Here is a 26,205-nt window from a genome sequence, read left to right as displayed (position 1 = left end):
TAACTATGATTTTTTAGCTAATTGGGGATCATGATGTACTATTAGGTGTCACTCATGATCGTTCTATAATTAAGTAGTTAATTATGAAAGACCAAGATAAACCCGGAACCTATTGGGTCACACACATTAACGAGTCTCTAAAAGACGTAAAACAAGTTAAAGAATAGGATTCTTAGATCAAAAGATAAATGTTTGGTTGGACCATACATAAAACAAATATGGAAATATTTGTCGCAATGAAAGCGTGGATGGGTCACATCTCTTATGGAAGAGTTAGACTATATTTGGTTTAATCATGAATTAGTCATGAACTAACTTGGTTTAGTTGTGAACCAAACTAAGGGGTTAATGGGCTAATTTTTGATTAAGGGATAATAGGTTGGATTTGGGCTTTCTAATCCAACTCATTAATAAGGGTTATATATTGATATGATTAAGAGAAGATTATACACATGAGATCATTAATTGGCTTGTAAGGTTTTTGGAAAACCTTAACTCAATTTCTCTTCTCCTCTCCCTCTCCCCTCTCTCTTTGCGGCCGCCAACAAGCGGAAGCCCTTCCCCTTGTTGTCGTGACCAGCACAAGGAAGAAATCTCTTCCTTGTGTGCTTTTCTTCCTCTTCCTCTTGATCTCTTTTCTTCGCTCGTGGCTAGTAACTTCGGAAGGAGAGACTTATACTCAAAGGAGTTGTCTTGAGGAGCTCGGCGTGGATACAAATAGAGGCGAGGTTTGACAACGTTGTTACGATTGATGCCCTTCTCGTTATAGGTCATCCGTAAGGTAACCTAGCGTAAATTTACTTTCCGTAAAAATGTAATTATGCGATTATGTTTGACATGTTGTATCCTTATATGTGTATGGTGCATGTGATGTAATAATTTATGAATTATTATTGTTTTATTTTCCACTGCGCATGTTTGCGAAACGTATTTTAGCACACACCGCATCGGGTATATCCCAACATTAGTTTCAAGCGATTCAAATGCACCATGATTTGCTAAGAGTCTTGCGTCATGATTAGAAAGTAAAGGGTCAACATACGCTAGGATGTCATCTTTATAATGGTGTGAATCTCATCAAGAATTAACTATAGCCCATTAAATGCAAGAAAAAAGTTGGTGAAATTTAATTCATCAACTCATTTTTAGAGTTATAGCCTATTAAATGAAAGGAAAGAGTTGGTTAAATTTAATTAATATAGACTTAACATTATAACAGCTACGGACTCATAACTGCTATAACATGATTGAAAAAATCATGACCATGTTGTAGCAGCTACGACTCGTAACTGCTATAATGTGATTACAAAAATCATGATAATGTTGTAGCAGTTACAGTTTTGTAATTGCTACAACACAGACTTAACATTGTAGAAGCTACAAACTTGTAGCTGCTATAATATGATAGTAAAAATCACGAACACGTTGTTGTAGCTACAGTTCCATAGTTACTACAACAAACACTTAACGTTGTAGTAGTTATGGACTCGTAGCTGCTACAACATAATTGAACAATATCAGGGGATCATGTTGTAACAGTTATGGTTCCGTAGCTGCTACAACACACACTTAATGTTGCAGTAGCTATGAACTAGTAGCTACTACATCATGATTATACAATTACAAACTTAAATTTGATACAACCAAATCGTGAACATCGTATCACACTTTTTTTTAATACAAATATTTAATTTGGGTTTTGTCATTGATATTATATAGAAAACAACATCACAGTTACACCTTCTAGTTTTTGTCTATTATAATTTTATATCCAACAATAGATCTATAAACTTTCATTTCACTTTTTTTGAATTCAATTAATCTCTGAAACAGTAAACTCTGTTCATAGCGCATCACAAAAATAAAAATAATCTAAACTACAAGATAAAAAATTTTAACTTGTAAGAATTATATTGCAATCAAGAATATGATGTATAAATAAATACTTACGATTTGCTTTGTGCGGAAGCATTTACTTGAATCGTTTCAAACTCCTTATCGAAAATAGGTGCTAAACCACGATGTTATCTGTGATAGTATGACCAGTTGAGACCCTTGATAAACTCCACCTACACATAAATAACATTAGTAATCAATACATATCAAAAGTTTATTGTAATATAATATAGAACTTAATACTTACAGTTTTCTCAAAGATAGAAATATAATTTTCTGTAGCATCGAGAGAGTTATAATAAATTATTTAACCTTTATCCAGGTCTATGATCATTAGATACTCGTGATCATTTTTATTATTAAGAGGATAGAAGATATATCTAATAGCCTTATCTTCATCAGTTTTCACGGATTGGTGCAATTTGTCGGCATGCATCATTGAAAACAAATCCTATGTAAACAAGATCAATTTTTAGTGGAATAAATCTAAGAAAAGATAAATAAGATTAGCCCAGGTAGGCAAATACTTACCTCAAACCCAACCCGACAAAATATAAATAGGTAGTATAGTATGTTAGAAATTTTGACTTCATTTGTTATAATTACAAAATATGCATTTATGCAATTGTCGTGGGTGTACTCAGTCCAATCAAATACTATCATAAAAGATTCCAACTCTAATGAAAAACTAGAGTTGGACCATACTGGAAGCACTATAAGTCTACATAAATAAACAAAAACATAATAACAAATTATCACTATTATTATAATTGAATAATATTCATAGTTGCTACATCTATAGCGGCTATGAAAAAATTATATTAAAATATTATAAGTGTTAGTGAATTTTAATATTCAACTATTTTCAGTATTGATTATGAAATTTAACATTAAATGTATTATTGTTCATACAGTATGAAAAATATGGAAACAACATTATTCTTGTTTTAATATACACTTATTTAGACTTCAATAAATTAATAATCATTATTTTACATATTTATGTAACTTTTACCAACATACTCAATTAAATTGAACTTCAATAATGCATCTGCTATAACAACATATTTATTTTTCTTAACATTTATCTTTGTTTGCTAAACGAATACATAGACAAACATATCATTGAGGATTAATAATAACAAAAATAAGTATAATCAACTTTACCTTCAATATTTTGGTTTTGAGCTTATGAATCTCAACAAGTTTGATTTGTTAATTTGATGAAATTGTAGCTTCACTTTTTGATGGGACAAGGGGGTCTAGATGTTCATGCTGAACAATATCTTTATCTCTCTTTGCCCTTATTTGTTTGTTTTCTATCCGTTCTTTTTCTTTTGAGGACTTGGTCAAATTTTGTGGGTAGTGACTCAATACTCTTTTTGACACACCTCTTTATTATTGTATTGGCGCATTAGGCTCTATGGCCTCTTTATCCAGGGTAAGAGCTGCTGGTTGCTCTTCTAATACCTTGCTCTGTAGTAGTCTTTGGAGCTTTGTAATTTTATTTTCTTATTCAGCTATGATTATGTCTTTTATAGCTATAATTCTATCTTTTTTGCCTATAGTCTTATCCTTTTCAATGTTGTTAATGTCAACATTTCTAGCACTCATATCCAATAAATCTTAGAATTCCTTTATTGTTGTATCCTTTTGTTCAATATCATTGCTCAACTCAATAACCAAAGTTCGTACCTTAACAAGTTGATCATCTTTTACTTTATAGCATTGACATTCAACTTCCTCCAAACATCCTCTATTACATGTTTCTCCTGAACATCCTCTGCTTGCTCAAGAAAAGACACATCATCAAAGTTCTATGCAATTTAATCAATAAATTTGCTCTTCAACATCTTCTAGGAAATTGATTGATAGCATATTTTCCTTTAAATCTAATGGAATTGTTGCTATTATTTTTTATGAAGACAATTGCCCAATCTTGGTTTTTATTGTAAATACATATGAGATTGTCCAGTTTCATTGGCATATTCTTGGAAGAGCAAAGTTCTTGTGTGGCTCTATGATTCTTACATGTTCGCATATCCAAACCTGCAATACAATAAGTATGATTATAAATATTGAATTAATGAAGTTATAGTAAACTTTAACAACTTATAGTAAGTAGGTGTGCTAATCATTTTAGCATCAAAGTTTGATTTCCCTCAAGCCCCTCTGGCTTGGGCTTTTGAGAGAGCATCACATCTATAACCTCCATCTGTGGGGGCATGTAATCATATACAGCCTTACACCAATTATATCTATCTAAATTTTCAAATTCATCTACACAATCAAGTAGTAAATTTACTGGTAATCTAAATATACTGCTAGTAGTAATAAATAGCACATATATAAAAAAAATATAAAATAACAAGTCGACAAAATAAAATATCATATTCAAAAGATGGTTCTGATTTTTTACTAATGTTGATAATCTTGGTTTCTACTTCATTCTTTGAACAATCCCAATCTATGAAATGTTGAAGGTACAGTGGGGTGGAGGAGGCATCTAAATGTAAAGGGATTTTATCGTCATGATCTGGAAGTCTCAGAATCAGTGTAATATCTTTTTTTGCAAATCTAATCTTCTGATTTTGAAAGATGAAACACTTAATATGATAGTCTCAATTGTCAAATAGATTGTGTACAAGACATCTGAAATTTGCATTTTGCAATATGTCTAAAGCCCGAACAAATGAGCTTATATTTATCAACTCCATCTGTTACTCATTTGATTGTAATGATAATATGAACAACTTAAATTGGGATACATTACTTTTCCATTGTAATTTTTTACTATATGCGTGAAAAGTAGAGCTTCTAAAAAAAGGATAAAGCACTAGACATCATTTAATTCTATAAAAAAAAATACTTAATTTCAAGCAATAGACATCATTACAATGTTAGTTTTGAACAATAAAAAGAGTGCAACATCTACTGGTGTGGTCTAAGCACATTGTAGCAGCTTTTTTTTTCGTAACTGCTCTAGCGTGCTGGCCTAAAAGTGTTGTAGCAGCTACAATTGCTAGACTAGAACATTGTAGCAATCATAGCTGCTACAACATGGTTAGACTACCATGTTTTGGTTAAGCACATTGCAGTAGTTACGGTATCATAACTGTTACAACGTGTTGGTCTAAGAGTGTTATAACAAGTACATAATCATAATTACCACATCATAGTTAGACCAGAATATTATAGCAGCTATAAAATCGTAACTGCTACAATGTGATTAAATCAAAATGTTGTAGCAGTAGATATAGTTTCATAGCTGCTATATATTGTATTTGCTACAGAACTATAGCATTTGGATGCAGTGGCAAGACATTTAGGGTAGATACATGAGAGGAACACAGTGTAGATAAATGGCAACAAGCAAGCTCGACGAGGTGGCACCAAGGGAGTTGATCGAAAAAGATAGTGATCAACAACTCTGCACACTAGAGGCACCAAGGAAATGAGGGAGTTCAAAGGAGGATTTGATTTGAAATGTTTAAATTTTTAAGAGAAAAAAAGGTTTAGAATTTTATTAACTTCGATCGGACTCTACTAGAGTAGAAAAAATAATTAAATTTGACGATAGAGTACTAATCGGATACAGTCACACAGCGGAAGTCAAGGAAAAGCGTATCAGCTCTATCCCTTGATACATGATATAGATTTTCATAGATTTTATATAATTTTTTATTCAATGCAAAAATTCTTCTAACATCTATATGTATTACAGTCGGCGGCGGAAGTCGAGTGTATCAGCTCTATCCTTTTTATGTGATATACATTTTCATAGATTTTATATAATTTTGTATTCAATGCAAAATTTCTTCTAGCATCGATATGTATATCTCAAATTCGCTTAGAGAGCTAACTTGGAAGAATGGAAGAGGGTAGGTAAGAAAATGGATGGTTATGACAAGTGTGAACCCATAGATGACTTCACATAGGCTTCTACTTGTAGAACAATTTACCCCGAACTCATAAGCAAACCCACAATGAACAAGATAAATCCCAAATCCATAGTTTTCTTTTACTAGGCATCTAAATAGACTTCCTAAGTTGCGATCAACAACCTTAGTTTGACAATCAAATTGGGGCGAAATGCAAATGAGAATTTGAGTTGTGCTCCAAATAATTTCCAAAGTATCTTCCAAAAGCAACTAACAAACTATACATAAATTTGGCATCCTTATCTAACACTATCAATGTAGATAACCCCTACAATCTAATAATCTCTCTAAAGAACAATTTAAGTATATAAGATGCATTGATAATCTTATTATATGGAATGAAATGTGTCATTTTAGAAAACCTATTTACAACAACTACGATGTGGTCATGACTTCAATTGACAAGGAAAGTCCTAGAACAAAATCCATCCCAAGACCTTTTCATGGCTCTTAGCAGTGGGTTTGGCATACATAGGTCTGTGTTTTGATTGGTTGCCTTGACTGTGAGTCACATGAGACATTGTAATATGATTTTAGTTGTCTCATCTCAAGGCAGGCTAATGAAATCTATCTAAAACAAGAGCTATGGCCTTTGTCCCAGAAAGTCATTTCCACATAAGGCCCCACTCAACCTTGACTGTACTTAACCTGCACCCATCCAACTATACGCTAATATTGTGGTCTAAACTGATTAATAAATTTGACAAACTAATCAACTACAATAACAATTATAATTAATTTAAAACTAACACGACATAGACTTCCTACTATAAGGAATCATCTCTGCTTGGCATGAATTATTATGCTTATAGAAGACTAGATACATACTAATAAATCCAACGTGCTTCTTTGACCTTGCTATATGAATGAAGTCAATCATAACTTGGCAAAAAGGAATGTAAGTTACAATCATTCGACAAGACATCAAAGTTTCAATCCTATTTTATTGTTTAGGATCCTTCATTGAACTAGTATTCTCCTCCTTTTTCTCCCTAAATCTAAATCTTCAAAAAAAAAAAAAAAAAAGTCTAACAATCATGAGCTATGCCACATCAAAACCAGGCATCTGTTAGTTGCAATGTCAAAAACACGAGCTACACAGTGTACATAGAACAGAGATAGATAAGGTCTTCCCAAAATGATGCTACTACTGCCAAAATGATTCAAACTAGAGCTCATAATCAAACGCATGATGAAACAGGTAACAGAATTGAATTCTAAGCATACATTCAGGTGATAACTTAAGGTACTGTCCATGTCACTTAAAGATCATGAATAAGAGCATGGAGTGTGGAAACGGGAAAGGCACACAACAGCATGAATGCTTTTTCACAAATCGGGCATTGATTAATAGAAACGATAACCAGACATCATCTAGATTCGAAGATAATTGACATGTGAAACCAATAGTGGTACTACATGATGAAGCATCCACCTATCCATCTTCAGTTGGATACCTCCATTCAACACTGAATTTCCAAGTCTAGCAAAAAATATTGTAGCAATCAGATATAACCAGTTTGGCAAAATCAAACATATAATATCATAGAGGAAAGTATCACTGCACTAACAATTAAGAACTACTAAGATGCCATCTGAACAGGAAAAAAAAAATGTTGATGTGATTTTAATAAACATTTTTCAGTAACAAAAGTTGTGAGAAGAGTCGAGCAAAGAAAAAGTGATAGAACTGTGGAACGACGCACACCAAGATGAACCTATGAATAATGTTACCTGAACAAGCAACAGCTGCACAGAAATCCTCATTTACCTGCAAGTAACACAAGCATTCACTACGTTGAGTTTGCTACACATGCCTCTTTATAGTTCTTATTAGAACAAGAGATTACAGAAATCCTAGAGAGCTTATCAGATTTAGAATGCAGATAAATCTCAATAAACTATGTAGTAGTAATGAAAGCTACGTATACTAAGGTGAAATTAATCAGAAGAACAAGAATTTACAAGGCTCAGAATGACGAACATTTAATAAAAACATAGAAGCACCAATACAATCTGAAGTTCTTTCATAATATCTGTGGATGAAATAGTTCAAGGATGCTAGGACTAATGTATCATTTGGAAGACACAGAACACTGAAGATAAACATTAGAAAGAACTTAAATCAACAAACTATATATGTGCATGGCCAGACATGTGGTGTGTCTATTTGTATCACATGATTCTTCATGTTACAAGACCAACTTATCATAAATTCAGATTTTGACATATGGTAGATGTCAAAATAACATCATAAAACAATGAAATTAAAAATAAAAAAAATAAAAATCTGTTCAATATCAGGATCATCAAATATCAGTTATAGTAAAGCAGGAAATACTCTCACTACTTGGATATATCAAAAGATTCATTGAGCATTTTTCGGTGTGGAAAACAGTTTTTGCTTACTTGAAGGTCAACATCTAACTGAGATTGTCAAGTAGCACTTTGAAACATGGAGGATAAGTTATACCACAACAATGACAAACAATCTTTCAGAACTCAAGTATTGCTCAAGTGACAAACATCACAAAACAAATGGAAGTTTCAATATGCGGATGAACTGAACCCCAAGATCTCAATTAATTGAAAGACTCTAACTTTTATAGATGCACTAACAAGCTAAGAGCACCATTGACAAGTCAGTCAAGCGAATACAATACCAGGGATCATCTGTTCCGTTGAAACAATAGAGAAACTGTATTGAATGAAAACCAAAAGATTTCACCTAAATATCTCCAACAAAATACCTAAAAGTTAAACAACTATATAGTCTACAACCCTCAAGTTGAGGTTAGATATTTGCAAAAGTCATAGTTGTCAAAATTGGAATCCGGTTCAGAATCGGAGTTGGAATTGGACACTCAAAGAATCCAAGATTCAACTGGACTGGATCACTGGATTAGTAGGATTGGTGAAATCACAATTGATGGGAAAAAATAAAAAATGAGAATTTTTTAATAAAACTATTTATATTACAATAAAATTGTCAAAAATCTTAAGAAGAATCTCTATTTATATTATTACATATTTAGTTATAAATAATAGAATATACAAATAATCCTATTTATTAATATCTAATTACTATATAATAAAAATAGACTATAACCAATAATAACAATATGTTTAGGATAGATTGGCAATAATACTAGATTATTAATATATTTTCTTAATGTGTTATTTACTTACTATTTAATATTACTGAATTTAGTTAGTTCCTAGCGATATTCAAACCAATTTTTTAGTTGAAGGGAGGGTAATTTTAAGATACTCATTGTTTGAGAAATTAGTCTTTTTCTCACTCCACAAGAATATATCTTAATCCACAATAAACTCACTCGATAAATAGTGAGTCACAAAAAGTTGGGAGAGGCATCAAATCTAAAGAGTGATAACGTAAGTGATCCTTGAACTTGTGGTGAATCTTGAACTGTGACAAGGTTAAGCAATATAAGAATCAAGCTGGGTTAAAGAAAAGGATAGACCAGTCATTTTCTCAAAGTTATGAAACTTTGACTAAATTTTAACACAAATTTATCCATTTTCTTTCTCATTTTGATTAAATTTAATGGATTCTATCAATTTTTTTTATAATAATATAACCAACTTATAGCAAATTCTTTTACATCTCTAGTTGTTTTCAAATATTTTCTTCAACCTTTGAGAGATGCCAATTTCTCAGAAAAAATAAGATACATAATTGCTAAAACCGATCCAACCCGAGCAATTGGTATTGTTATCAAGCCAATTTTGCCAACTATGACAAAAGTTCAACATTGTTACACTACAGAAAAATGATTGCCATCAAGAAACCAAACTTGGGGAAGACAGAGAACCAGTCTGATTGGTTGAGCTATTTGATGGTTCATTGCTAAAGTATACATTTGATATGCTTCAACAAGAATGCTATCCTGCACACCTTTAGCTGAGCGACTGTGGACGACATTCGACGTGGGCAATTTGACGAGGACAAAATCTAATTTTTTTTTAATCTCTCTCTCATCTGCATGCAACAACTTTTCTCTCTTTCCTCTTAAAGTAAAATAAAATTCTCTCTTCTCTCTCCTTTGATTGCATGCAGCAATCACTTTGATGCTGATTTTTAAAAACCAGCACCAAGGTGGTGCAGATTTATAGGTGTTGGCACCACCAAAGCTGGTTTGGTGGTGCTACAAAATCAGCAACAAGGTGGTGCTACAAAACCATCATCAAGGTGGTGCAAGTTTGTAGGTGCTGGCACCATCAAAGCAGCACCATCCACCTTGATTTTTGCTTGGTGCTGGTTTGAAGGTGCCAGTTTGATGGTATCAGCACCACATTAGTGTTGGTTTGTAACCTTTGTGCCACCTTGGTTTTTGCTTGGTGTTGATTTGATAGTGTCAACACCACATTGGTGTTGGTTTGTAACCTTGGTGCTGGTTTTCCAACACCAAATGCTGGTCTTTAAATACGAGCAATACCTTGGTGTTGAATTTTAAAAACCAGCACCAATGTGGTGATGTTTTTTAAAAACCAATACCACAGTGACTGCATGCAATCAAAGAAGAGAGAACAGAGTTGTTGCGTGCAGATGAGTGAAGGATTATAAAAATTGAGTTTTGGCCGCGTCAAGTGTCCATATCAGATGTCGCCCATGCTCGCTCACATAAGGATGTGCAAGCTATCATCTCTCTCTCTCTCTCTCTCTCTCTCTCTATATATATATATATATAGATATATATATATATATAGATATATATATATATATATAAAGAAAAAGAAGGAATACAAACCCAAGATAGGTTAGAGTTTGATTGTTTGTTCTTAAAATAGAAAAAGCAAAGAAAATAAAGATAGAGAACAAATAAATCTTGGTATTCCAAGAGATATTATGAACTTGAGTAAAGAAAAAAATAAAGCTCTAGGATATACTAAAGAGAAAAGGAAATTGCTACTAAAATAGAATAATATGTAGCTTTTAAAGTTGCAAAAAATGGAAACAAAAAAAATTGACACTAAAATTATGGGCAAAAAAAATGAGGTTATGATTATAATACTCTCTTGGAGGAGAAATTTTGATAGAAAGATCAAATTTTTAATTATTTTACTTTGATAGAGGAAGAGAGATAGAAGTCTTTCTTTGACTCTGAGAGAAGCAAGTGATGTTAAAAGAGAACAAAGTTAACTAATATATATGAAGTTTTGCAACGAATTGATTAAAAAAAGGATACAAAAGGAGAATGTGTGATAATATTAGAGATTTAGTAGAACTTCAATTTGATAGAGACGGAGAAGAATGGAAGAACTTTAGTTTGAAGACTTATATTGCAGATAATGATGAAATTTATTGTCTACAGGAAGATGATATCCACATTAGAAATTGTCAGTAACATAATTCACTCAAATTTGCAACAAGAATGTCTCTGCCATTTTCTTTTTAGATGTTGATTTTTTCTTTGTAAAATTTATTTTCTCCAATGCCACTTTTTATGCTTTTTTAGGATTTGCCCTGCCCCTGCTTTGGCTAGCATGGGCCTTTGAATTAAATGTGATACCTACTGTTGTTTGGTACCGATTTGCTACTACCTGATGTGGTTGTTTAACTAAAGAGTGTTGAAAGAGATCATGTGTACAAGACAGAAAGACATTGAATCATAGCAGCAGGCCAGGGGCTCATAGGACAAGTCGTGGAGCATGGAGACACTTGCTATAACTGTTCCCGGATGGCTCAATCTACTAAGAATAGAAAAGGAGACAGATTTTGGAGGCATGCACAATTTCTGCTGGAGCTCAATTTGTTACAGGCAAGTGCATATGCAAAGGTGTTGAATCAAAAAGGTGGCATGACGTCATATACAGGAACAGGCCCATTGCGATTTTCTATTAGTGACTAAGATGTGAAATGTGGCATAATAGTTAATATTTTGAACCATAAGATCTAAAGGGTTCTAGTGCTAATGGATGATGATGCGGCGGCTTGTGAAAAGGCCATCAATTCTTATAGAGTTCACTTGTCAAAGGAGGCTGCACAAAGAGAGAATCACAAGATGCATTGAGGACATCATTTTAAAATCAAGCCTAGCCAGCATGGGACCACCACTTATAGCATGAAGTGGTTGCCAATATACCAATTCAAAGTGTTCTACACGACTAATAACTTTTTATAACATGATCAATAGGGTCCACTCCAACTATTGGTAGCAAAGTGAAAGTACTTGACATGAAAATGGAGGGAAATGAAGAACCAAAGTACCATGAATATGCACCTGACTTCAACATGCAGGACCAAACGACCTATGCGGCTACATATGCAGTTAGTGAATCCATATATGAATAAAGAAAAACTCTCTTGTAACTAACATAATAGTTGTGTAATTGTGACATTGTTCATATAATTGATAAATGACAATGACGGCTTGTAAGGCTATCCATATTCTTATGCACACCAAGGTTTAAAATCTCGACCCGTACCGAGATTTCGGTCCCGAACCGGAAGATACGGTTTCGGTATCGTATCGTGCCGATACTATTTCGGTATTTTTTTTATTTATATATAGTACTTATTAGATAAATATGTTTATTGTGTATAATTTAAAAATAAGTTGTATATTAATTTTATATAAGTTCTCAATTATTGAACAACTTAATATGGTTAGAAAAAATAATTAAATATAGTTTTCTTTAAAAAAAGTTGATCTATGAATAACTTGAATTAAAATTAATACATCATAAAATGTTACCTTATTAATATCAAAAGGAGTGGCGTGAATCAGACGAAAGCATTGATTCTTGCGACATTCTGCTTAGGTCAACTCCATAGTTCTCCAATGCCCAGATTAAATAAGCATCTCATGACATGCAATATTGATATTGATTTCTCCACATGTTCATCAGTGTGTCTCGATTCATCACTGAATGTTGGATTTGAACTGGCACCACTGAAATCGGAACGGGTACAGGTACAGGCACAGGATAAGGATAAGCATACGTCCCGAGCTCTGGTATGATGGATCACCATATGATGCATCAGAGTTATAATAAGAAGGTTGCAAGTGTGATGAACTTCGACCAAAATCAATCTCAGCTAAACTCTCCCGCATATCTTAATAATTATGAGCTTTCTTTTGTTTCTCACCCTTATATCGATGTTGATATTGAATAGCACTACTTCTAGCTCCATGATCAGAATCTTGAGTTGCATGTGTGTAATCTATCTCACATGTCCATGGCTCCGGTGCTAGAGAAGGGGGGACATAATTTTTACCACTAGATGCATCACCACTGTCATCACTTCCATGAGTACTTACACTGCTATCAACATCACTATCCTCATTTAGAACTTCTCATCGGACTACAGCGTCAGAAGGTGATGATGTTTCATCACTGTCATCATGTTCTTGCTCATCAATTACATCGAGTGGATTTTCTTTAATTCTCAATTGACCCCTTCCAGTAAAAGCAGGAGGTTTGCCTTTTTCTTTCTTTTTAGTAAAAATTGCAGGAGCTTTGCCTTTGTCTTTATCTATGGACTTTGGGTCTGGGATGTTTGAGAACGCCTAGACCAAGCAGAAAATCGAAATCCTTGATCAAAAGCTTTATCATCTTCTTCCTCGTAAATATCTCCTCTAGCTTGTATTTTTTCAATTTGTTGAGTAAGAAATTGAGATGGTCGTGGTGGGTCTCCTGCTTCATCAAGTAATGGATTCTCAGCCTCAACGGCGCTCCACCAATCCATCATTGGATCATTCTCAGTGTGGACAAATCCAATATCAAATGGATCTACATCACCAGACTCTTGTTCTTCATTCTCTTCTGTTATTGCTTTTAGTTGAAGACGCATATTATAATGAACGTAGACCATCTTCTCCAAGCGACGATAAGAAAGACGATTTCGTACTTTTGTATGAATGAGGGAGAAAGTTGACCAATTTCTTTCACAACAGCTTGAAAACGTTGTTTGTGAGAGAATTCGTACTACAATCTTTTCAAATTTGGAGCTAATCCTCCATATTGTAACCACCACTCAGCTGTAAGATAAATAAGAACAAAATTAAAATAGTGTTTATATTTGTTGACAATAATTAGTAATAATTTTTATTATACTTACATGCATCCATTTTATATCTACATGACACTGCAATAGGATCGCTAAAAGAACCATATGCCTCTCGAAATAATCGACTTTCATTAATAGTCTCAGCAATTGATTCTCTATTTGTATGAAGTCTTGATATTACATGTCTGAGAGCCTCTAATAAATCATCATTTGTGCCAAGATTATAATGGTATTGATATGTCGGATTGAGATAATAACCTACGATAATTAAACATATATAATTATTAATAATAATATTAAAGATTCTTTATCATTAAAAAATACGTACCGGCCAAATGAATATCTTTTCCCATTTGATTGTCCCATCTTGTAGTGATTATATCAATGTAATATTGATACTTGATTGGTGATTGTAGACGCCTCTTAATTTCTTCTTTTGCTTCATGAATTAGGCGATAAACGACTAAACGTTGCCCATTTGTGGCTTCTTATCCATATCAACTTTACGTAGAACAACGTACAATGGTTCTACTGCTATAAGAATCTCTGCGATATAGTCCCAAAATATGACAGATATAATAATTTTTTGCACCTCCTTACCTTTGGTCGTGTTAGAATATCGCGAGGCCTCCCAATCCTCAGAAGAGAACATGGCCTTCAATCCAACTTTTTTCTGATTCAAAGACTTTAACAGGAGAAAGTGAGTGGCAAACCTAGTCGCTCCTGGTCGCAGAATCTCCCCATCAATAACTTTCCTCATTAATCCATGAACCCAATGATGGTTATGGAGGAATTTTGTTAAAGATTGACCTTTTTTCACTACCTTCTTCACTATATCAAGCTTACCGATATCTGCCATCATCAAATCGATACAGTGTGCTGCGTATGGTGTCCAAAATAATGTTTGATACCTTTGCTCCAATAACTCTCCAGTCCTTTTAAAGTTGGCACCATTATCTGTAATCACCTGTACTATATGTTCTGCACCTATCTCGTGAACTACACTATCCATCAAACGAAATATGTAAGGTGCATCATGATAGTCTATAGTTGCATCAATAGATTTATGAAATATCACCTTTCTATTGCAGTATAGTAGAAAGTTGATGATGCTCATCCGTGTAGGTCCTGTCCAGCCATCACACATCAACGTAACCCCATATAAGCTCCATTGCTTCTTGCATGATAGGATCCAAGTCTTGATCTCCTCCACTTGTTCATCTAAATATGGACCGGCAATTTCATATGCAGTCGAAGGTTGAATACCAAGACCAGATTTTTGGATGTTGGACACCATGCTACGGTAGTATGTGTTGTTTGCTGCATTAGGGGGAATATGATTAAAATGGAAAAATTTAGCAATACTTTTACCGATTGATTTCTTCTTCTCTTTTGAATATACATCATCAATCTTAGTCTGTTTGCTAGCTTGGTCTGGGAATGCTAGTGGATCAATATCAGCAATATCGATTACACGTCTTCGTCCAATAAAAGGAAAAAAAACGACCAATACCACCTTGTGTTGAAGGAATATGAACACTTGCACTCCTTCCTAATGTTGATGTGGTAGTTGAGCCACTTCCACTGGCACCGGAGCCACTTCTATGTCGCATATTTTGCTCATAGTCATATTGAGTTCGAGAGACATTGAGAGCTGCTAAAAAGTTTTCTTCATTTGGAACTTCACCACGACCTTCCATTTCATCATAGATTAGTTCTTTAGAGCTTCGACTATCAACAAGTTCACGTTCTCGTTGTTGTTTATACTTTAATGTCTTTTTGCCATCAAGTTCCTCTTTTATTACACGACAAACTTCTTGAGAAACTTTTGGACAATTAGAAACATCCGGATATCCACCAGCAAGATGTTGTTTTAGGCGTGTGACCCCGCCGCCGCGTCCAATCATATCGCAATGCAAACATTGCCAATGGAATCGAATTTCTAATCGACGTGCGTGTCTCCAAGATGGATCATGAGATTGTTGTTTGGGTATCATTGCCTATGCATTATAAAAAAAAATTAAGAATAATCAGGGATTAAGGTGTCGTTTCGTGCCGGACGGCACGGACGGTTTTTACCGTTCCGTCGCCCGGCCAAAACCGGCACCCGACACTTAGTGATTTCGGCGCGTGATACGCGCGGGTGTAGAGCTGTGCTTTCGGCGCGTGATACGCGCGTTGATGCACGCCAGCACAAGTGACACTCGCGATCGATCATAAATCGCGCGATAGAAGGAATCGATTCGATTCCTTCTGTCGCGCGCAAAAACCCTATAAAATGTACCAGCGAGAGATCGATTAGCAACAGCGAGGCGAGGCGACGGCGAGGCGAGCACCAGGAAGGCGAGCAGCGGCAGAGGTACGATTTACCCTATTCGTCCCGTCGCATATGCATCGCAGGCGGCGCCGAAGGAGTCGTCGGACGCCTCCGGCGCCGCCGAACCCTTGCGATCCGCCGCTGCCAAGCGGCGTGATCGCTCCCCGCAGCGTGATCGCGGTGCGTGTGTGCGTTTAAGAAAATAAATTATAATTTAGATTTATAACAATTCCTAAGGTAAGCGTGATATTCCAAACAGGCTTTTATAAATCCTAATTAAATTTTCTCAATAAAAATTAAAATATATAAAAAATATATTTAAAAATCAAAATTTTAATTAATATTCTGAAAAATTAATTTTTAATGTTTTAAATTGTATTTAAAAATTTTTAAAAAATTATAATAAATCTGTTTAAAATTTTTTAAAAATTATAAAAATTCAGATATATATTATAATATTTTTTTATTTAAAATTTAATTTAATATTTTTAAAAAAATCATAAAAATTCAGATTTATCATTTATATTCTAATATTCTAAAAAAATAAAAATTCTAAAAAAAACTAATTAATTAAATTTATATTTTGATATTTTTATTTTTTTATATTTTTAAAATAATAATTAATTTGTATAATTATTATATATAAAGTAACATCTTTATGTTAATTTATATATTTATTATAGATAATATTTTTTTATCTTAGAATTAATTTAAAATTTGGATCCATGAAAATTAAGTTTTGTACTTTTGTAATATGTTTAGAAATATTACAAGTCTTTTATTTTAAAAATCTTGATAAAGGTATGTTGTCATGTTTATGATTCCTAATAAAACACTTATAATTTTATGCAATTTTGATCATTCTAAATTTAGAAAGGTGAATTAATATTTTTAGGAGATTGTTTCAAATTTTAAAAAATAGCTCTTTATAATTTATATATTTAATTTGTAAATTTACAATGATAAATATATTCTTAACGTTATAAAATGATGATCATTACCTGGAAATGTGTATTATTCTTAATTTTTTTTTATAATACATAGGCAATGACACCCAAACAACAATCTCATGATCCAACTTGGAGACACGCACGTCGATTAGATATTCGATTCCATTGACAATGTTTGCATTGCGATATGATTGGACGCGGCGGCGGGGTCACACGCCTAAAACAACATCTTGCTGGTGGATATCCGGATGTTTCTAATTGTCCAAAAGTTTCTCAAGAAGTTCGTCGTGCAATGAAAGAGGAACTTGATGGCAAAAAGACATTAAAGTATAAACAACAACGAGAACGTGAACTTGTTGATAGTCGAAGCTCTAAAGAACCAATCTATGATGAAATGGAAGGTCGTGGTGAAGTTCCAAATGACGAAAACTTTTTAGCAGCTCTCAATTTCTCTCAAACTCAATATGACTATGAGCAAAATATGCGACATAGAAGTGGCGCCGGTGCCAGTGGAAGTGGCTCAACTACCGCATCAACATTAGGAAGGAGTGCAAGTGTTCATATTCCTTCAACACAAGGTGGTATTGGTCGTTTTTTTCCTTTTATTGGACGAAGACGTGCAATCGATATTGCTGATATTGATCCACTAGCATTCCCAGACCAAGCTAGCAAACAGACTAGGATTGATGATGCATATTCAAAAGAGAAGAAGAAATCAATCGGTAAAAGTATTGCTAAATTTTCCCATTTTAATCATATTCCCCCTAATGCAGCAAACAACACATACTACCGTAGCATGGTGTCCAACATCCAAAAATCTGGTCCTGGTATTCAACCTTCAACTGCATATGAAATTGTCGGTCCATATTTAGATGAACAAGTGGAGGAGATCAAGACTTGGATCCTATTATGCAAGAAGCAATGGAGCTTATATGGGGTTACATTGATGTGTGATGGCTGGACAGGACCTACACAGATGAGCATCATCAACTTTCTACTATACTGCAATAGAAAGGTGATATTTCATAAATCTATTGATGCAACTACAGACTATCATGATGCACCCTACATATTTCGTTTGATGGATAGTGTAGTTCACGAGATAGGCGCAGAACATATAGTACAGGTGATTACAGATAATGGTGCCAACTTTAAAAGGGCTGGAGAGTTATTGGAGCAAAGGTATCAAACATTATTTTGGACACCATACGCAGCACACTGTATCGATTTGATGATGGCAGATATCGGTAAGCTTGATATAGTGAAGAAGGTAGTGAAAAAAGGTCAATCTTTAACAAAATTCCTCCATAACCATCATTGGGTTCATGGATTAATGAGGAAATTTATTGATGGAAAGATTCTGCGACCAGGAGTGACTAGGTTTGCCACTCACTTTCTCCTATTAAAGTCGTTGAATCAGAAAAAGTTGGATTGAAGGCCATGTTCTCTTCTGAGAATTGGGAGGCCTCGCGATATTCTAACACGGCCGAAGGTAAGGAGGTGCAAAAAATTATTATATCTGTCATATTTTGGGACTATATCACAGAGATTCTTATAGCAGTAGAACCATTGTACGTTGTTCTACATAAAGTTGATATGGATAAGAAACCACAAATGGGCAACGTTTACCGCCTAATTTATGAAGCAAAAGAAGAAATTAAGAGGCGTCTACAATCACCAACCAAGTATCAACATTACATTGATATAATCACTACAAGATGGGACAATCAAATGGGAAAAGATATTCATTTGGCCGGTACGTATTTTTTAATGATAAAGAATCTTTAATATTATTATTAATAATTATATATGTTTAATTATCGTAGGTTATTATCTCAATCCGGCATATCAATACCGTTATAATCTTGGCACAAATGATGATTTATTAGAGGCTCTCAGACATGTAATATCAAGACTTCATACAAATAGAGAATCAATTACTGAGACTATTAATGAAAGTCGATTATTTCGAGAGGCATATGGTTCTTTTAGCGATCCCATTGCAGTGTCTTGCAGATATAAAATGGATGCAGGTAAGTATAGTAAAAATTATTACTAATTATTGTCAACAAATATAAACACTATTTTAATTTTGTTTTTATTTATCTTACAGCTGAGTGGTGGTTACAATATGGAGGATCAACTCCATATTTGAAAAAGATTGCAGTACGAATTCTCTTACAAACAACGTCTTCAAGCAGTTGTGAAAGAAATTGGTCAACTTTCTCCCTTATTCATACAAAAGTACGAAATCATCTTTCTTATCGTCGCTTGGAGAAGATGGTTTACGTTCATTATAATATGCGTCTTCAACTAAGAGCAATAACAGAAGAGAATGAAGAACAAGAGTCTGGTGATGTAGACCCATTTGATATTGGATTTGTCCAAACTGAGAATGATTCAATGATGGATTGGCGAAGCGCTATTGAGGCTGAGAATCCATTACTTGATGAAGCAGGAGACCCACCACGACCATCTCAATTTCTTACTCAACAAATTGAAAAAATACAAGCTAGAGGAGATATTTGCGAGGAAGAAGATGATGAAGCTTTTGATCAAGGATTTCGATTTTCTGCTCGGTCTAGGCGTTCTCAAACATCCCAGACCAAACCAAAGTCCATAGGCAAAGGCAAAGGCAAAGGCAAAGCTCCTGTAATTTTTACTAAAAAGAAAGAAAAAGGCAAACCTCCTGCTTTTACGGGAAGGGGTCAATTGATAATTAGAGAAAATCCACTCGATGTAATTGATGAGCAAGAACATGATGACAGTGATGAAACATCATCACCTTCTGACGCTGTAGTCCGATGAGAAGTTCTAAATGAGGATAGTGATGTTGATAGCAGTACAAGTACTCATGGAAGTGATGACAGTGGTGATGCATCTAGTGGTAAAAATTATGTCCCCCCTACTCTAGCACCGGAGCCATGGACATGTGAGATAGATTATACACATGCAACTCAAGATTCTGATCATGGAGCTAGAAGTAGTGCTATTCAATATCAACGTCGATATAAGGGTGATAAACAAAAGAAAGCTCATAATTATCAAGATATGCGGGAGAGTTTAGCTGAGATTGATTCTGGTCGAAGTTCATCGCACTCGCAACCTTCTTATTATAACTCTGATGTATCATATAGTGATCCATCATACCAGAGCTCGGGGACGTATGCTTATCCTTATCCTGTGCCTGTACCTGTACCCGTTCCGATTTCGGGACGTATGCTTATCCTTATCCTGTACCTGTACCCGTTCCGATTTCAGTGGTGTCAGTTCAAATCCAACATCCAGTGATGAATCGAGACACGCTGATGAACATGTGGAGAAATCAATATCAATATTGCATGTCATGAGATGCTTATTTAATCTGGGCATTGGAGAACTATGGAGTTGACCTAAGCAGAATGTCGCAAGAATCAATGCTTTCGTCTGATTCACGCCACTCCTTTTGATATTAATAAGGTAACATTTTATATCAATTTTAATTCAAGTTATTCTTAGATCAACTTTTTTTAAAGAAAACTATATTTAATTATTTTTTCTAACCATATTAAGTTGTTCAATAATTGAGAACTTATATAAAATTAATATACAACTTATTTTTAAATTATACACAATAAACATATTTATCTAATAATTACTATATATAAATAAAAAAATACCGAAACAGTATCGGCACGGCACGATACGATACCAAAACCGTATCGTTCCGGTCCGGGACCGAAACCTCGGCACGGGTCGGGATTTTAAACCTTGAGAATAATACACATTTCCGGGTAATGATCATCATTTTATAACGTTAAGAATATATTTATCATTGTAAATTTACAAATTAAATATATAAATTATAAAGAGCCACTTTTTAAAATTTGAAACAATCTCCTAAAAATATTAATTCACCTTTCTAAATTTAGAATGATCAAAATTGCAAAAAATTATAAGTGTTTTATTAGGAATCATAAATATGACAGCATACCTTTATCAAGATTTTTAAAATAAAAGACTTGTAATATTTCTAAACATATTACAAAAGTACAAAAGTTAATATTCATGGATCCAAATTTTAAATTAATTCTAAGATAAAAAAATATTATTTATAATAAATATATAAATTAACATAAAGATTTTACTTTATATATAATAATTATTCTAATTAATTAATTAATTAATTATTATTTTAAAAATATCAAAATATAAATTTAATTAATTAGTTTTTTTAGAATTTTTATTTTTTTAGAATATTAGAATATAAATGATAAATCTGATTTTTTATTATTTTTTTAAAAAATTAAATTAAATTTTAAATAAAAAATATATAATATATATCTGAATTTTTATAATTTTTTAAAAATTTTAAACAGATTTATTATAATTTTTTTAAAATTTTTAAATACAATTTAAAACATTAAAAATTAATTTTTCAAAAATATTAATTAAAATTTTGATTTTTAAATATATTTTTTATATATTTTAATTTTTATTGAGAAAATTTAATTAGGATTTATAAAAGCCTGTTTGGAATATCACACCTACCTTAGAAATTGTTATAAATCTAAATTATAATTTATTTTCTTAAACGCACGCACCGCGATCACGCCGCGAGGAGCGATCATGCCGCTCGGCAGCGGCGAATCGCAGGGGTCCGGCGTCGCCGAAGGCGTCGCCGAACGCCTCCGGCGGCGCCGGAGGCGTCCGACGACTCCTTCAGCGCCGCCTGTGATGCATATGCGACGGGACGAATAGGGGAAATCGTACCTCTGCCACTGCTCGCCATCCTGGTGCTCGCCTCGCCGCCGCCGCTCGCCTCGCTGCTAATCGATCTCTCGCTGGTACGTTTTATAGGGTTTTTGCGCGCGACAGAAGGAATTGATTCGATTCCTTCTGTCGCGCGATTTATGATCGATCGCGAGTGTCTCTTGTGCTGGCGCGCATCAACGCGCGTATCATGCACCGAAAGCACAACTCCACGCCCGCGCGTATCACGCGCTGAAATCACTGAGTGTCGGGTGTCGGTTTCGGTCGGGCGACGGAACGGTAAAAACCATCCATGCCGCCCGGCACGAAACGACACCTTAATCCCTGATGCACACAAACAAAATCTCTCCCTGTACTCATTTCCAGACACCATTCTAGATATTAAATGGAATTTTTAACACATTTTTGCAAATGTATGTGAAAACTAATAATTTTCAACATCAGATTCCAATACATGTTGAACCAATACACATTCAAGATCAAGCAGTTAGGAGGCTTTAACAAAACCATAAATAATCAAAACTATCTTTACAGTAACAATATCAATTTGCATAGTCAGGACATATGGCTTCTCGTCGTAACTCTATAATGGAAAACACATGCATATTAGAGGTCAATAAATTGGATAATAAAGGTGTTGGATAATAAAGGTGAATAGTTATTCTAACAGTCACTCAGAACCTGTGTTGTTGTTAGTAGCTGATGCAACAAGCAGAAAAGAGAGATTTACTGGATTCTTTGAATAGAGAGAGAAATTATAGTTAATTATGATTGTGAATATAGAAATTGAGCCATAACAAAGTACCTAATGAAGGCATAATTAGTCTATAGGTAGCTCTGCAAAACTACACCATTTTCTACTCTTTTTCTTTTAAAAAGAAATCAAAAAAGGTACATAGGTTCCAAAACACGTCAATTATCTTATTATCCAGACGCAGCTTTTCACCTAGTATTCTAATATGCATTGAATTGATACTGAACAGAAATCTTCTTTTAGCCTAGTTTCTACTGAAACTTATAAATTGGAGCTCAAAAGATAATCCTTGCAGAACAAAAATAATAACACTAATAAGTAATGCCACGATTTATCCAATCCATTACATTAATAAGAATTGAAAATATCTGAGTAATAGCAGAGAAGGAAATGACCTTTATGCTCATTGGAGGCGTCATGGTACTCGTCGTCTTCTGGAACTGGATGCAACTCGGTGTCTTTATCTGCAGATCTCCTAGCTTTCATAGGACTGCCGCCCTCCGCAACGCCACCTGCAGTCGCACCCCCCTCATCGGGATACCGAACCACCACCACAGGGCACACACAATGGTGAACACAGTAGTCGCTGACGCTGCCAAGCCTTCCTTTGCTGGATCTCCTTGAAGCTCCGAAGCCCCTGCTGCCCATGATCACTGCGCTGAGTCCAAGCCTCTCCACCTCGAGGCAAAGCCGCTCCTTCATGTCGTGGTCCTTCACGATGTGAATCTTGAAGGGGATATGAGCCTCGACAAGAGGCTGGGCGAGATCTTCCGCCTTGGTGGTCGCGAAGGCATCGAAGTCACTCTCCAGCTTCTGCTGTGACTCCTCGGAGCCAGCATCCTCCGCGTCCGCAGCAGTGGAGACGGAGAGGTCGATAGCACCCCAGTCGGCGCCGTACAGGACCGAAGTGGGGCGGACGTGGAGGAGAATGACTGCATCGCCCGGGCGGAGGTAGTTCTGCACGGCCCACTTAACGGCGTAGGCGCTCTCGTCGCTGAGATCGACGGCTATGGCGATCCTACGGTGAGATCCGGCGGAGGGGTTGGCGGCAGCAGCGGCGGAGAAGAAAAAGCTTGGGGATGAAGGCTGGATAGCGGCGTGCGAGGCCGCCGCGACAGCCCTCACCCTCACCGGAGGTGGAGCAGCCTGCAAGTCGGATTCCGTCGGGGCCTTGTTTGGGATCATCGCGGCTAACGCTAGGGTTTCTTGTCGACTCCTGGAGCTTCAGAAGCAGGACTGGGGATAGTAAAGGCATCAAGCGAAGACGACCAACATGTAATGACTAAAATAACCATGTAATTTTTCAATTTAACAGAAAAAAACCCTCCACTTCCTTTTACCCTCTTATTTTAAGCATTTAAAATAATATTATTTGGGCAAAAATGAAAAGGCTCCACCTCGTCGCCGGCCAATGCTCCTCCTCCTCCTCCTCCTTATCCTGTGCCGGATGTTTCGCTGCCGTAGCGCAAGCACACCACGACGAAAAGCGTCAACGAGGCCCACGCGATCGCACAAACCAGACCGAGGAACACCACAGCTGACAGGTCCACCACGAGCAGAGAAGCATCCCCAGTTACTCACTGAATCCGGAGGAGTCATTCTCGATTTTAACCGCCTGAGCCTGTTTCGGCCGGGGACGAGCCACCATGGACACAGAAGAAATGAGCGAGGACGAGGAGACTGAGGAAGAAAAAGAGGCGGATGTAGAAATGATGGAGGCCCGATTTCTGGTCTTCTCCTTTTCTCCCAAATTCAGTTTCTACGGCGGCGACACATATCGCTGGAATCGAGATATATAAGAAAATCAGTATATATACCGCAGCCAGGCAATGGAAGTTCAACGGAGACACAGAGATGTTCGCGAGAAAGCGACGCTACGAGAGGGGATCTTGCTAAGAAGATGATTGTCGAAATTGCTTATACTAAATTTGAATTTACAGAATCGAAATTGAGTGCTTCCGAAATGGTCGGGAGCTGAATCTAGGTGGTCAGGAGGAGAAGCTAAGGATGATCGGATGTGAATCGAGGACGAGTTCTCGGAGTGAGTGATTGAGTGTCGAGTCTCTCAAACCGTCTGCATGCCTAGTCGCCTCAGAGCTCCAAAGCTCGAGTTGTCGAGTGGTCGTGAGTTCTAGTTGGCAAAAGGCTACTGTGTCCGCGCCAGCGCATCAGTTAATATAGGATTTTGATATACTGCGCCGCGCACAATATTAATTTTGATTAAAAAAATAAATAAAATATATTAATTTTGATAAAAATAAAATAAAATATATTTTTTAAAATTTTATTGATAGGTTCAGACATCTTAATTGGGATATAATTTTTCAATTAATTTTTTTTAAAGATTTTACTAGGTTTAGATTTTTCAATTGGATTATAGTATTTAATTTAAAAAAATTAAAAATGAAATAAATTTAAATATTTACGGAGTATTGTAATATGTTAAAGGGATATCGTAACGTATTAACTACTTATATAAAGAAATTTTTTTTTTAATTCAAAATGTCTGTGTTTTAATATTTTTTTAATTTTGAATTAAAAAATAATTAATTTTTTTTAAGATTTTATTTCAAGGGTTCAGATTTCCGAATTAGGTTATAATTTTTAAGTTAATTTTCTTTTTAAAGATTTTACCTTTAGGGTTCAGACTTTCCAATTTCTATTAGAGTGTTTAGTTAAAAGAAAAATTAAAAATGAAATAAATTTAAGTATTTACTGAGTATTGTTGTAAAATACCGAAAATAGACAAATATTGATAAGGGAATTTTTCGAAATTTTTGGAAATTTTTCGGGAATTTTTCGGAACTTGTACGAACGAGTTGACGGGGATAAAAACGGGGTCCGGAAAAGCCTGTTTGGGTTACCCCGTTTAAGTGAGGAGAAGTTGATTTTCCTTTTCCTTTTTAAATTCTTTTTCTTTCTATTCCTCGCCGAAACCACTCTCCCCCATGCGCCCTCTTCTTTTCCCGACGGCTGCGCCCTAATCGTAAGCAAGCGGTTTCTCTTCCCTATGTACAAAAGCCGTCGGCCAAGGAAGGCCTGTTCTCTTCCTCTCCGATGATCCCGAGCCCTAGATCTTCACCGGAAAAAAATCAAACGCCAATCGTTGCTGTCGCCACTCGATCCGAGCCGCACACCGTCGGTCGCCTGTCTTCAGCAAAGGAGCGCCGGCCACCAGGTCCGGCACCAGTCGCGGTTGTGCCCTAGTCTTCTCTTCCCATGCCGCCACCACAGCGACGTCGTCCCTATGCCCTAGCTGCTGGCGACGCACGGAGCAGCGCCGCACCCCCCCTGTGCCCTAGCGAAGGTAGTCGACTCCTTCCTTTGCCCTAGGTTCCCTTTTGTTGCCGGATCCGAACCCTAGCTCCTCTGGGTTGGGTTGTGGTCAGCCTACCCGACAGGAAATTCTTCCTGCTTCGCCACCAGTTGTCGGCAGAGAGAAAAACAAGGGCTATCAAGTTAGGTAAGGCAAATTTGGGTATTTGGATTTTTTATTAGAATGTTTGTGCTGAATTTGTGGGGCTGATCATTGTGGTACTGTTATTATTTTGTCCAGCAGT

General features: G+C 35.4%; 1 protein-coding gene across 2 annotated transcripts; it reads right to left on the bottom strand.

Moving 5' to 3' along the window:
- Window positions 1-6,996: 6,996 nt before the first annotated feature.
- On the bottom strand, window positions 6,997-23,908 carry LOC122027027 (universal stress protein PHOS32-like). 2 transcript variants are annotated; one of them, XM_042585833.1, is made up of 3 exons: window positions 23,041-23,907; window positions 7,572-7,608; window positions 6,997-7,320 (listed from the first exon to the last, which is right to left on the bottom strand). In XM_042585833.1, the coding sequence occupies exons 1-2, from the start codon at window positions 23,828-23,830 to the stop codon at window positions 7,601-7,603; spliced, it is 798 nt and encodes a 265-aa protein (XP_042441767.1). In that variant the 5' UTR covers window positions 23,831-23,907; the 3' UTR covers window positions 6,997-7,320; window positions 7,572-7,600. The 2 variants fall into 2 exon arrangements, with proteins under 2 accessions (XP_042441767.1, XP_042441762.1); XM_042585828.1 differs by lacking the exon at window positions 7,572-7,608 and having other exon boundaries at window positions 23,041-23,908.
- Window positions 23,909-26,205: the final 2,297 nt, after the last annotated feature.

Source organism: Zingiber officinale, chromosome 1A, assembly GCF_018446385.1.
Source record: "Zingiber officinale cultivar Zhangliang chromosome 1A, Zo_v1.1, whole genome shotgun sequence".
Taxonomy (NCBI): Eukaryota; Viridiplantae; Streptophyta; class Magnoliopsida; order Zingiberales; family Zingiberaceae; genus Zingiber; species Zingiber officinale.
This window is presented reverse-complemented; position numbering and strand designations above follow the sequence as displayed.

What these genes read in the sequence shown, in the direction of transcription:
- LOC122027027 (XM_042585828.1), bottom strand. Translation starts at nt 23,830, where the DNA reads ATGATCCCAAACAAGGCCCCGACGGAATCCGACTTGCAGGCTGCTCCA. An exon ending in CGCCTCCAATGAGCATAAAG is followed by an intron (nt 7,321 to 23,040) that starts GTCATTTCCTTC and finishes ATTTTTTGCTAG; the next exon opens with ACTTGGAAATTCAGTGTTGA.